Source organism: Electrophorus electricus, chromosome 9, assembly GCF_013358815.1.
Source record: "Electrophorus electricus isolate fEleEle1 chromosome 9, fEleEle1.pri, whole genome shotgun sequence".
In the NCBI taxonomy this organism is placed as follows: domain Eukaryota; kingdom Metazoa; phylum Chordata; class Actinopteri; order Gymnotiformes; family Gymnotidae; genus Electrophorus; species Electrophorus electricus.
Window position 1 is genome coordinate 4,548,724 of NC_049543.1, and position 14,095 is coordinate 4,562,818.

The 14,095-nt window shown below is 43.3% G+C and overlaps 1 protein-coding gene across 4 annotated transcripts in view; it reads left to right on the forward strand.

Annotated features, from left to right (window-relative positions):
* Positions 1-14,095, forward strand: part of cacna1ba (calcium channel, voltage-dependent, N type, alpha 1B subunit, a) — a 98,991-nt gene that overhangs the window by 21,125 nt on the left and 63,771 nt on the right. For all 4 annotated transcript variants that reach the window (XM_035530142.1, XM_035530143.1, XM_035530144.1 and 1 more), the window contains exons 4-6: positions 11,453-11,544; positions 12,700-12,852; positions 13,211-13,398. In XM_035530142.1, coding sequence (XP_035386035.1) covers positions 11,453-11,544; positions 12,700-12,852; positions 13,211-13,398 — 433 coding nt within the window. The remainder of the gene's footprint in view (positions 1-11,452; positions 11,545-12,699; positions 12,853-13,210; positions 13,399-14,095) is intronic.

Consider the following 14,095-nt stretch of genomic DNA (forward strand, 5'->3'; position numbering starts at 1 on the left):
TTATTATAAATTTCAGCAAAACCCTACTAACGCTGTGTCTACATTTCTGAGTGTATGTGCAGGCCGAAGCTACAGTACTTCTATGGGAATAGAGTTTCTTATCCCTAATTGTTAGCAGGGGAATTATAGCGTATGGTTTTTCAACTCACATAAAAAAATCAATAAGTTCCCATCACTTTGTTAGCATGCCCATTAAGACTGAACAACAGTGTGCTTATGGATCTTCATGTTCCATTTATTAGATGTGCACTAGCTAATAATGGCATGCTGGAAATACAGGGATGTGGAGAGTTGAAAGAAGAGTAGCAGAATGCTGTGAGTAGGTGTAGACGTGGGTGCAGGTGTAGGTATAGGTCTGGCTGTGGTTGGAGTTGTGGGTTTGTGTAGGTATAGGTGTGAATGTGGATGTGGGCTTAGGTGTAGGTGTGTGCGGGTGTCTGTAAGTGTGTGTATCTAGGTATCAAAGAGGGTGTAGGTGTGTGTATAGATGTGGAAGTGGGTGGAGGTGTAAGTAGGTGTAGGTGTGGCTGTGTGTGTGTGTTTGTGTGGAAGTGGGAGTAGGTGTATAGGTGAGTGTGGGTGTAGGTGGGGTGGATATGAGTGTGGGTGTAGGTGTGAGTGCGGTTGTGTGTGTTGGTACAGGTGTGGGTGCAGCTGTTAGTGTATATGTAGGTGTGTACAGGTTTAGAGGTGTGGGTAGGTGTGGGTAAATATAAATATAAGTGTGGATATAAGTTGGGTGGATGAGGGTGTAGGTGTGTTTGTGGTCAAGGTATAGGCATAAGTATGGGTGTAGCTGTAGTTGTAGGGTATGTTTGTGTAGATGGGTTTGGGAATAGGTGTCTGTTTGTAGGTGTAAGTAGTTGTAGAGTGTGTGTGTGTGTGTGAGTGTAGATGTGTGTGTGTATATGTGTGTGTGTGTGTGTGTCTTTGTGTAGGTGTAGGTGTATCTGTATATGTGGGTGGCAGTGGTAGCTCAAGTGGTTGACTAGTAATCAGAAGTTTGCCAGTTCAAGCCCCACCACTGCCAAGTTGCCACTGTTGGTCCCCTGAGCAAGACCCTTAACCCTCAAATCCTCAAGATTTACTCAGTCATAATTGTAAGTCGCTTTGGATAAAAGTGTCATCTAAATGCTGTAAATGTGTCTGAGTGTATGTATGTATGTGGGTGGGTGTAAGCACAGTAGCATGGTGTAATATTCTGCCTCCAGCAGTCCAGTAGCCTACTGTCTGTGTGTTATGCCAGGAGGGATTTGGATGAAAAGATTCTGTGGAGTTCTTGCTTAGCCCAGCATTTTATGGGGTGGGTGAGCAGGGTGGATGTCTCTCCCTATCCTCCTCCTAACTGTGATTCTGAAAGAATTTATTTAAGGCTGGTGATTTCCATGTTTTTTCTCAGTCTTCTCTAACCCTCCAACCCTCACCCTATGCCCCTCCCATCCTCACTATATGCCCCTCTCACCCTCACTATATGCCCCTCCCACCCTCACTATATGCCCCTCTCACCATCACTATTTGCCCCTGCCACCCTCACTATATGCCCCCCTCACCCTCACTATATGCCCCTCTCACCATCACTATTTGCCCCTGCCACCCTCACTATATGCCCCCCTCACCCTCACTATATGCCCCTCTCACCCTCACTATATGCCCCCCTCACCCTCACTATATGCCCCCCCTCACCCTCACTATATGCCCCTCTCACCCTCACTATATGCCCCTCCCACCCTCACGCTCTCTCTTCTCTTTTTCTCTTTGTGTCGCTGTACTGAACTACAGTTCCTGTTCTCATCCATGTCCTGCCTGTAGCCTCCCTCCAGAAATCATTCTACCAAGTGAAGAACTCATGATGCATTAATGGCATTAGCTGGATGGGGAGGGAGGGCAGCTCGCTCATCAGTCACTGCCTCTAACAGCTGACAGAGGGCTTCAGCCTGCATCGGTTCTTAATGTTCTTTTTTTACGACGTCATTTTTCACCTTTCCCACGGATACATTTTGCACGTATTGGTTGCGAAAGAAACATTTCCAAACCCTCCGTTGTCTGGATTCCACAGCTTCTATTATGACTGTACTGGATACAGTTGCGTACTGTATCCAAGGAGAAGAGCTGTGTTTGAAGTGTTCATGCTCCCAGATGTGCCAGCCTGACATGTCGGGGTCAAGTCCTCGACAGCAGTCTGCTTAAGCAAAACGCATTGACTGTAAACCAGAGAATCTGATATCTTATGTATTTTGTCATGATTATCCCCTCAATGGACTCAGAATACAAAGAGCAGCTATTGCACAGGCCATGAGTGACTGTCAGATGGATCTGTCCCTGAGTCGTATCCTATTAACTGGAACGGGGCCTGTGATATCATATGTCTGTTGAAGACTGCAGCCCAGTCATTTCAGCACATTTCTGAAGATTATGAAGGCACATTTCCATGCACTTTTTATACTGAGCTTTTGTATTCATTGCTCTTGAAGTCATTCTCACTTTTAACCTTTAACCTTTAATAAGCATACGGGGAATACTTTGCTGTTCAAATATGAAGGGGGTACAGGCAGAGACGTGACAAGCAGTCACTAGCATTTACTTCAAAACAGAGAACGTGAAAAGACCCGTCAGTTCAAACACCTATTTAACATGTTAATAAATCGCATGTCTTTTGACATCACTTTCATTTGTATAGAAGTAATGATTGGAGGTACTGGAGAAAGGCAAATATCTTGAACGGAGTGATTTGGGGATATTTGCTTTTACACTGCACAGAAATGTACCTGCTGGTATTTCTTTTTCAGGAGTGCGCTTCCACTTAAGTTTCAAAACTGAGTGTTATATGGGAACCGTTTACCGGACAGAATATACGGAATACCGCACACCTTAGGATATAAGCCGAGTGTGAACAGAGGTGCTGCTGTCCAGCAACCTGTGAGAAAGGATTCATTACAGTGTCACTGGCATGCTCACTTCCTCACATCAGTGTGAGATGAATGTGAAGTCAGTAGGTGGTTGTGTGCTGCTGGCTTCGCCCATTTATTCTCATTTCTCCTTGTGTGTGTATGCTGCCGTCCTTATTTAAGAGGCTCTAATCTTCAGTACCTGTCGCTAATGGTATTCCCAGAATCCTGGTCCCTCGTTCTTACTGTAAGCACTTGTTGCTAAGGTGATGTGTGGTATTGGCTTTGTTGGTAAACAGGCTGTATGTCTCACTTCATCATCCAGCTGTATGTCTCACTGTAAGTCCGGCAAGTCGATATTAGGCAGTAGACACAGTGGGACCTATAGCTTGCCTTTCGTAGGCATGCGTCTTGGGCTTTAATTGAGTACTCTCGTACTTCTGTGATTTGCGCTGGCATGGAAATATGTTTCCACTTGTGCGGGTGACTTTTGAAGACCCCAGCACCCCTTTATTCTTCACTCTCATTCTCTGTTTCTCTCTGCAGTATGATACTGTATTGCTACTTTATTTCCTCTCTGGTGTGTGGGGATAAGAAAATTCCCATGTTGCGGTAGGGGTCGATTTCTCCGTCTCTCTCTCTCTCTCTCTCTGTCTTCTCTGTCCCTCTCTTTCACCTTGATTCTGTGTCTCTATTCCTCTCTCCGTTGTATTCCGATGAGAGCCATGGATCCACCTCTGTTTCTATGGAGACGAGTCCAGTTGTCTCCGGTGAGCATTTTCTTCGTAGTGTGAGCTTAGCTCGGAAAATCCTCTCCTCCCTTGTGCTCTCTAAACTGCTTTGTCACACAGCTTTCACAGTGAACACATCATATGAAATTGAACATGGATTTCATGTACCACACGATAGCCAAAAGTCATCTGGCCAACATTAGCCTTTCAGTGTTCTATAGCATGGGTGTTACCATCTGTTGAGTTAATATCAATTAGTTAATTAGTTAATAGCAATTACCTATAATCATTCTTGGAGGATGTAAAAGACTTGACAGAAAAGTGCAATAAGCAGGTCTATGGGAACCTGGGAATAAGTAAGCACTCCAGCTCTGGAAGTGACATCATAGCACCTGACACCTGCAGTGGCTGCTTGCCCCGGGGCTAGCCACCATCTGCTGCCATCAGTAGGCATGGCTTAGATTCTCCTGTCATGCATTTATTTTACATGCTAGAGATCCTGCCTTCCTACTGAAAAACTGACACAGTATAATTATAACACATTCAAATTCCATCCAAATCGAATCCTTGTCTTTGGTGCCAGGAGAAATTTTCTTTTAAATTGCATTTCAGACCATCTTTGAAAGCTAATGTGACAGGACGCACCTGTGAAAGCCCAAACTCTGAGTGCCTCACCACTAAAGAGTCAAATCTTTGAGGTGTTTGCTCTGTTTCTCGGCGAGGACGGGTGAGTTATTTTAGACGTGGGCGGCGGATTGAACGCTGTCAGTCATCCTTAATTTGAAATCCACTAACATGGATGTTTATTCTCGAAAACCAGTCGGTTTTCCGCTCTGTGGAACTGTACAGTGAGTCGTACTCTTCTGGGGATAGCATATCTGCACACGCCTTTGCCCACACAGCTGCAGTAGTCCACTCCACAGCTGAAGCAGAAAACCCAGCCCTTGGCAGACCCAAATAACAGCACTGCTCACTCGCCTAATGAAATGTTTTTGTAAACTGTGTGGAATTAAATGCAGCTCTGCTGTGCACGCTCCGGTTTGAAGAACCGCTGTGACAGCTGGGAAAGAATGCATGCTGGAATTGGTACTGAAGCTTTTGTTTGTTTATTTTGGGCCCATTTCACACTGTGTTTATGTTTTCCTAGTGGCTTCCCACACACATTCCTGATGATCTACAGCTGGAAACTCTGCATTCCTTGTTTATTGCATCACGTAGTTCTTTTTGAACCAGTGATGAGTATCATTTCTTCTCCGAGATGAACATCGTTCCTTCTCATCTCTTCTCAGGTTCAGAGGCAGCATGTTCTATTACTTCACTGATGAGTGACGTTTTCACGGATAACACCGTCCTGATCATTAATAGTCTTTTCTTATCTAACCTAATTCTCCTATCTGTGAGTTGCATTTTCATCCAGTTCATGATCTAAGAAAGCCATCACCGGGAGTTATAATACAGATCCTGTTAATCAGGCAAAGCCATTAACATTTATTGTTATATTGAAGCAGGGGAAGGCATGGGGGAGGCACCAGCCTTCTGTGTATCCTATTGACCAGTTGCTTTATGCATATTCACCTCTGTGCCAGACTGTGCAGTGAGCGATGGGACATGACCGACCTGTATTCTCTTCAGAGGTCCCCCTTCTCTTCTCAGAGCAATCTGAGTGACTTTACACAGTCATGGCGGCTCAGATCAAGCAGAGTGAGGCAGTGATTTCACACCACTCTCAGCTGAGATTCCAGGGCCAGATGGAGAGTGCCACTCTCAAGCAATCACACATGGCCAGCAGAACAGACAGACAGCAAAGGCTCTGGTGGAATGAAATAGTTGGTGAAATGTTATGCTCTTTTCATCTGTGCAAGCACGCCTGGTGTGCTTTTTTTTTTAATGGTATAGCATACAGGCGTCTTTATTGCTCACGTGTGTTATTTTGTGAGAAGAACTGGTTATTGAACAGGACAGTGTGCTGGGAAGGGGCTTAAATGGGGAGTGAAGTGTAAAGCTTGGCTTAGTGAACTCGTCTTTTCTGAAATCAATGCAGAATTGGGAAATTGTCTGTTGCTGGTGCTGCTCAAGCCCGGAATGCATGTGTTTACGGCGAATGCTCAGCGGTAACACATGCATTATTCATCTGTCCCCAAACCTGGTGAATTATGAACTAGTTACTGTGTCAATATTATAAACTCTCCCATAAATCAGCAGGGCTAGATTAATTGCCAGATATTGCTTCTCTTGCACTTTCTGGTCCCCAAGCGCTCGCTCTCTCTCTCTCTCTCTCTCTCTCTCTCTCTCTCTCTCTCTCTCTCTCTCTCTCTCTCTCACCGTCATTCTGTATATATGCTCAGATCGCTAGCCTGTCTCTGCGTTCCCCATCTGTCAGGTCTGTGTCCCCCTGTTTGGAGCTTCCTGATGGATGCCTTTGAGCAGTCTCCTCTCCCGACAGCCAGGGCCTGTGATCCTGGAGGCCCGGGGCTCCCGCTAGCCAGGGGAGCTGTGTCACTGTCACCCATGGCTCTGCATAATAACCTGCCAGTCTAAGTTTTCAGCTCAGAAAGGCTGCGGCCCTGCGGCGTTTGTGTGGCATGTAAGCGCTAAAGGCAGCTAGGCTCTGGATTTCTGGGTCTGTGAAAAACTGATGCAATCTGAAGATGGGGAATTGACTGAGATTAAAGCAGCACGTCTGTGTACAAAGAGGACAGGGATAGAGGAACCTCTCGCTAGGAACCTGCTTTGGTTGCGTGAGAGCTTTTCTATCTGCATTCACGAATATACAGACATACCCCATCCTGTGTGTTTAAATGAGTGATTTTCTTCATCCCGAAGAAATTTCAACACACGTTTTCTTCAGTTACTAAAAAGACAACTCCCAATGGCAAAATTTTAAACAATATTCATCTGGACTCAAATTGCAGATCTCCTAAACAATTTTTGCTTAAATATATGCATGTTTCTTCACAAACCACAGTTAACCTTATGTTGGCATTAAAAAAACCCTGCCATTCAAAGCATGGGTCTCTATTTGCCACAATTGAATTGTTTGTATTAAATCACAAATAACACATGATGTCATGGTTTAAGCACTAATAAGCTTAATTGTTAACATGTAGTTCTAATGGTAATATGGTTTCAATCCATATAGAGTATATAGTATTTGTTCAGGGTAGCAAATGAAAGAATAAACCTGGACAAATGATTGGAGAAACATGACATTTGCTGATTCTTGCAGACAGATGAACTGTTTGATATAGTCAATATAGTGTTATGTATGAAAATGGTGAGCAGGCCCTGTTGACCTCGATTGTGGATCAGGATGGCGAGGAAAAAATCTATATTTGACTCTGATAGAGGTTTCATTATTGTGTCAGGAGCTTCAGTCACAAAGGCTGCTTAGCCAACTAGTGTTACAACACGAACAGTGAGTTTAATTACACCTGCGGTTAGATATATGAGAAAGGCATGAGTAGATAGTTGGAAATTGTTGTCCATGGCGGTGATGCTCATACCATTAGTATAATATGTAAGGAGAAGGTAACCCATAGAGTGACGCAGAGCTGATAGCTTGAAGCCTTAGATGGAAAGATCACGGCACATCAGTACAAAGTTATTCTGTCTGATCATCTTTAGCTTGCCTTTGTCTTATCTTCTGTCCTGATGAGAGTGGTCTCACCCAGGCTGACAGTACCCCCGTCCAAAAGACATGAGTGATTGCTCAATGATTTGGTAATTGTTTCAGTAAAAACAAGCTATAGCAAACACCGTGTTAGACACCTCCACCATCCAAACACCAAGTGAGGGAATATCTTTTGGAACAGTATCAAAAGCACAGTTCCAGAGATCTGTAGAATTTATGTCAGAGCACACTAAATCTCTTTCTGCTGGCTCCTGGTTACCCTGTACTTTATTCAGACAGCTTAAGTTGTTTTTTGACACTGTTTCAGATGACCTGCTCTGTATCTTTGCTAAATTGGAATTTAAGTGATTGGGGACACTGTACCACAGCACCTCTAATGACATTTCTCATCGATTTTTGGGATGCGCTGATTGAACTAGTGTGTAGATGACAGGCGCCACCAGAGCATCTTGCTTACGTTTTCTTTTAGAGTGACATTGGTTTTCATGGCAGTATTCAGATCCGTGAAGAAGGTCAATGACAGTCCTCAGTCCTCAAATGCATTCCTTCCATTTTGTTCCCTTTACTGGGAAGGGGCTCATGGAGGGGAATAAATGTACTATGGCACAATAAATGTATTTTTCAGTCAAAAAGTTTCTTCTTATAGAACCTTTGTTTCATTTGTACTTTAGAATCTAAAAGCTCTCCATCTCCATAAATAAGACTTTAAAGTTTGGATATATTTTGTACTGTTTTGATCTTCTCGCATTCTTTTTACATGGATTTCACCAGCATGCATATTTATACTTTTTTTTAACCTTTGCACAGTTTACTAGGGAGTTTATTGGCTTCTTCAGTTCAGGAGTTCAGTTGTCTGCACTAGTACATTAGTGTCTAGTTTTGCATTTAGTGACTTTGCATTTAGTTGTTCTGTGTGTGTTTTAAAGGCAATGTTTTATATCAGCATCTAAGATTATTGAGTCATTACTTTACTTTGGCCAGAAAGTGATGTACTTTGTTTAATTGAGTTAGAATGTTTTAATTTGCATTGAAAGATAGTATATAATTTCAGAAATTGTTTTCTGTCAGTTGTAAAAAAACCAGGCATTTTTGCTATATGTTGCATGTGTTTGGCTTATTTCCACAAGGGTTGTTGACTTTGCCAGATAAATAAATAATATTAAATAAAAACACGTAATGCATTTAATGAAAGCATTAAAGCAATGCTCTCTTTGATCACCACCAAAAGGGGCGAGTTCAGTGCTGTTGATTCACCAGTGGAGGCTGAGTTTCTGGTATGAGCATTCTGCTTGCTGCAGGTCCATTAGGTATCTAATCTCCCCACACACGCCTGTTCTGGGCTTATAGCATTTGCGATGGTTTGCCCAGATGTTCCTCGCTGGGGGCCCTGTATGGAGGAGGGGCTAATATCGAAGGGGTAGAATGATAAAGGGAAGGAGGGAGAGAAACCGGCCATGACATTTTGCCAGACGGTTTACATTCGTGTCCGGGCGAGTTTATTTCCCGGCCGACCCGTGAGGTTCCTCCTTGAACAAAAGCAGTTTTCTAATGTACAAACGGGCGTCTGCTCGAAATTAAGTTTTTAATGAAATTCGCTGCCTCCACTCTGTCGCGCCTGTGGGCGGGCACGGGATACACCACCTGCCGTGGGTGTAGTGTGACCTGGTGGGGCGGCTGCTCTCACTCTGATGAAACTGGTGGGGAGAGGCACAGTGCTGAACTGGACCACTGCAGGAACACCAGCCTGCTACTTAGCCTGTCTGACAAGAGGATCATGGGAATTACCAGGAAAGATTACCAAGAAAGTGCTGTTTTTGTTTTTGACTACATTATAGATTATATTGCTTGTCATGTTTTAAGTGCAATTTGTCATCAGAATTTTTAAAGGAGTAATACAAGTTGTATGTTCTCATGAAACCTTGTCGTTTTGACGTGTTCTCCAAGGAGAGCTTGAATTAGCATTTGCTAAAATAGGTGCACAAGAAATAGGAAGCAAAATCGGGGCAATCAGTGTAAACATTACAACAGCTGCCAAACCTGTCGGAACCTGTCCGAACCTGTCGGAACCTGTCCAAATGTGTTTGTCAACTGAAAACAGCTAAATTAGACAGCAAAAACCCTGCCAGCAATGTCAGTAGTAGTATTGTCAAACATTGTTGCAATCAAGTTGTATTTAAAAATATGCTAGGATTGTGTGTGTGTGTGTGTGTGTGTGTGTGCGTGTGTGTGCATGCGCGTGTGTGTTTGTGTGTGCGCATTCTTAAGCAGATGTCTCTTAGTGCTTGAAAATAATATATAAACAGTCAAACTGATTTACTGTTTTTTACAATATTATTTACAATATAATTTACTTCAGGTTCTATTCAGCCATCTCTTTGATAATAGCTATTTGATTAACTGCCGTTAGACATGGTAATAGCCCTAAATCAGAGATGCTATCTGCTCTGATTTCAGCCCAGTACTGGTCTGTCATTCAGCCTGAGGACTGGTGAATAAATATTGCACATTGGGTGGTACATTTACTTCATTAGTGCTATAATACTTCCTTCATAGTGTGGATTAATAATGGACCTTTATTTAATTTTTCTTGAGTGATTTTTTTTCCTGAGAGTCTGAGAGTGACAAACAGATCCAGAACTTCAGTGATTCTTCCAAACCTGACTTATAGAACATACTGGGAATTCTAGAAATGACCAACAATCATCCTATGTAGATCCTTTAGATGATGAATGCGCAACTTTCTTAGAAAATTATTCCGCAATTCTGAAAGTAACAAATTATTGAAAATGGCAATACGGATAGTAGGCAGTAAAACATTGTAGGTCAGATGTTTTTTACCCAGTTGGAGCTCTTTGGAGTGGTCATGGATCCAGCCCTGATTGCCTGGTTAGTGAAGCTGCTCGCTGGCATTGACCTGGAGTGGACTTGCAGAGTGACATCACTCCTGTCCTGTGTGAAATTCTCCTTGCGGTGGGCAGCCTCTCTTGGTGCTGCTGTCTGGGGGCTGCCTAGAGCACACTCCTACCCTCTCGGCCCACTGCTGTTCCAGGCCTCACAGAGCTACTAACTCAGGGTCCGCGGGATCCCCAAGCATCTCCATTTATTTATAAGGACTGTACCTTTATGTTAATTGTACCAGCATGAGGACATTTCTTCATATATGTATATATACACATATCACTATACATGTATGTACATGTACACTTTTTTCATGGAGCCAGTGGGTCTGATAGACCTTGACCTGACACCTATTGTCTCATGGAGTCTTTTTGTCTAGCAATTTGGTGATGCAGATTCTCTCTGTATTTTTCTTCTGGAAATATTTCATTTGAAGAAAAAGAAATAAACAACAACTGCATCAGCTCTGGAAATGAGGATGTGTTCCCTTTGATCCAATGTTGTTTACCAATAAATCACCATAAAAAGGTTTTTAGAGGTTGTGAACATGGACGTCGTTTTAACTCAGTGTCTCTGCCTAAAACCTTTGGTCAGGCAGTGCGATCTCTCTCTCTCTCTCTCTCCCTCTCTGTCTCTCTCTTTCTCTCTCTCTCTCTCTCTCTCTCTGTGTTGTTCTTTCATTGTCTTTCTCTCTCTCTGCCTTCTCCTGCTCCAGTCTTCTGGCTCTTCCGGCCCTCTGTGCTCATAGCCTTTCTGTCAGTGGCTGGGGGTCAGCAGCTGGGGCTCTGGGGTTGTGCTCCCTGCGGAGCTGCGTTCAGTCTGGGCCTGGATGAGAAGCCAGAGGAAATACGACAGGAGACGGGCCTGGATAAATATGTTAATGATCTCTACTATCACTCTGCCCTCTTAGGTGTGTGTGTGTGTGTGTGTGTGTGTGTGTGTGTATACTAGCTAACTAGAAGCTTGAGGCTACCACAGAGGAATACAGAGTGCAGGTGTGATTTTGAAAGAGATTTGAACATGCCTCGCAATCCGTTCAACAGGCTGTTGCAAATATCTTGAACTGGAGAGTAGCCAGTGGTGGATTAGACTTTTCCCTGTTTGCTCTAAGCTCTGTATACATGTTTCAGCTGTGAAAGTGTGATGAGCTCTGTTCAACATGCTGATAACTGATGACTGCTCTGCATGCTTCTGTATGTATTTATGGACCTGTACTCTTTGTTTCCTGTTACCCACTAACAAGTGTGAAAGACTCTTTCTAAAAACTTTTGCTAATCCCTGTGCGTGGTGTTCTTTTCTCTTGGCAGGATTCTGACCACAGTGGGGGCAGACTTTGACTTGAGGACACTCAGGGCAGTGAGAGTCTTGCGGCCACTTAAGCTTGTGTCTGGAATTCCTAGTAAGCTATAATTTATTCATTAAGTTTATTTTTTGGATTTGAGGACAAACTGTCACACTGAATGCAACCAGTGGCCAGACAATAATAACAGAGAAACAGTGAAACAAAGGGATGTTTTTATTTGTTTTTAAATATTTCACTAGCACTAGTGCAATATGGTTTAATGATTCTCACATCAGAAGGGAAACTTCTCCATGCTATGTGAATTAACTGCATGTCCCCTGAAAATGGCAGAAAAAGAGCTAGATGTATAAGTATATTGCAAGATTTAACATGATATTATCATTAGCAAATAGCACCACAATGACACATTTCCTCATTCATAAATGTGGATTTTCAGGGTATTTTTCAGTTTGTATTGTCTCCTTTTGCATATGACATTAGTCAGTCATAATAATCAAATAATCAAATTAAAGAATCAAATATAAAATACCACCTGAAACTGTCCAACGGTGAATGTCCCGGCAAGAAGCCACATGGATTGATTGTGGATTGGCTTATCTTCTGTCCAACAAGGTTTGGTCAAATATGCTAACTGACACATTTAGCTATTTGATACATTTTTGATCTGTTTGGAGTGAGGATGATGGAAACTTTGCAACTGCAACAGTAGGAGCGGCCTACACACAATTCCATTAACATTGGCTATAAGAAATAAAAATGTAGGCGTTATGAAGGAACTATAAACAGATATAAACTGCAAAGAGAGACAATTTTGCTGCTCTGCCATGATTTAGATGAACATCTATTCAGAGTAACCATGCAGTTCCCATCTTGGTGAAAGTTACTAATGCGTTTCACTTTTATGCAGTTTTCAGCGTACCACTGACCATGGTTAGTCACTCTGCCTCTTGGCATGGGTGTTTAATATGTATGACCTCATTTACATGTTGATTTTGATTGGCATTCACCTTGGGCACAGGTGAATTTACCACAACCGCAAGCAGAATCATAAATTAAATACCTTGTCACTCATCTTGCATGGTGTAGAGCAGTTTCTGTCAAGTGATCTGAATCTGACCCAAAATATTTTAAACCTCTGCAGCACTAGTTGCTGGGTTAAAAAAAAAAGATGTTTGTCAGAGACGGGCTGGACTAAAAAACTGTGGAGTAGCAGCCCTGCAGGAGTTGAAGAGTTCCTGTGTGTGCTAACAGGTCTGCAGGTGGTCCTGAAGTCCATCATGAAAGCCATGGTGCCTCTGCTGCAGATAGGACTCCTTCTCTTTTTCGCCATACTCATGTTCGCCATCATTGGCCTGGACTTCTACATGGGCAAGTTCCACCGTGCCTGCTTCAGGATCGACACTGGTGCGTGGCTCTGGCCCTCGAACACACCACCTGCGGAGGGCGCCGGGGCGTACACTGAATTCAGCTAGGGGAATTCTTATCTTTCTTTTAGTTTGTGCTCACAGGTGCCTTTCTCAAAAGCTTTGCAGCAATGATAGAAGGGAAAGTCTTAAAGGTAGTGCTCACCTGACCATATATTGATGACTCTTTTTGGAAAAACAATGCTTAGTACAGTTTATCTTGTTTCAATCAAAACATATGATATTTTAGTGTCTTCTGCCGTTTTGCAACCTTATATAAAAACAGTTTCAGTTGTTAGAGCTTTAGTGGAGTAGGGTTACTGTAGCCTGCCGTGGCTGAAGCTGGTGTGCTCTCTCAGGGGAGCTGGCGGCTGAGTTCCCCTGCGGTCTGGAGGCTCCCGCGCGGACCTGCGATAATGACACACACTGCCAGGAGTACTGGATCGGTCCCAACTTTGGCATCACCAACTTTGACAACATTCTGTTTGCTGTGCTGACGGTCTTCCAGTGCATCACCATGGAGGGCTGGGTGGAGATCCTTTACAACGTGAGTCCCACTGCCTCACAGCTTTCACTCATGTATTTTAATATGATTAATGTGTGTTTTGAGTTACTGAATTAAGTGACAACACTGTTGGAATGGTGTCATCAAAACTGGCCAAAAAGTCTTTCGAGAATAGCAGGGAATGGATGACCTGGAACTTTCGTCCCCATCTGGAGGACTGGATGTTTGGATCTGCGATTATAGATGGTTGATCTGATCCAGGTGACTTATAAATTAGAATGGTATTGTCTTATTATAGACATCATACTATAGATGGAGATGATGTGTAATACAGTTCTGCCTCAGGGAACCTGTACTTCACCTGCACCTGGTACAGGAAGCCCCACAGATGCTGTGAATGGCTGCTTCTGTCCTCTAGCAGTGTCTTTGTGTTGGCTTTCTCAGAACACTGCTGAATCAGTGTTTACCCACTGGGAGCACAATAGCATTATCAGGCCTGCTTTCGTTCTGCATGATCTCTCCTGGTGGTGGTCCAGCAGAGGAACGCTTTCATGCTGAATCATTGTAGATATGAGACCCTGCAAGCAGTCTACACCAAAGCTTCCACTGATTTTTCATTGCTGTCCATATCTGTTAATTATTGGGCTGAGCAAGGAGACAGATGTACACAATTGTTGTCGTTCTTCCAAATCGAAGTGTGCGATGAACACGTCCACGTTCCTGGTCGTCATTTACAGTG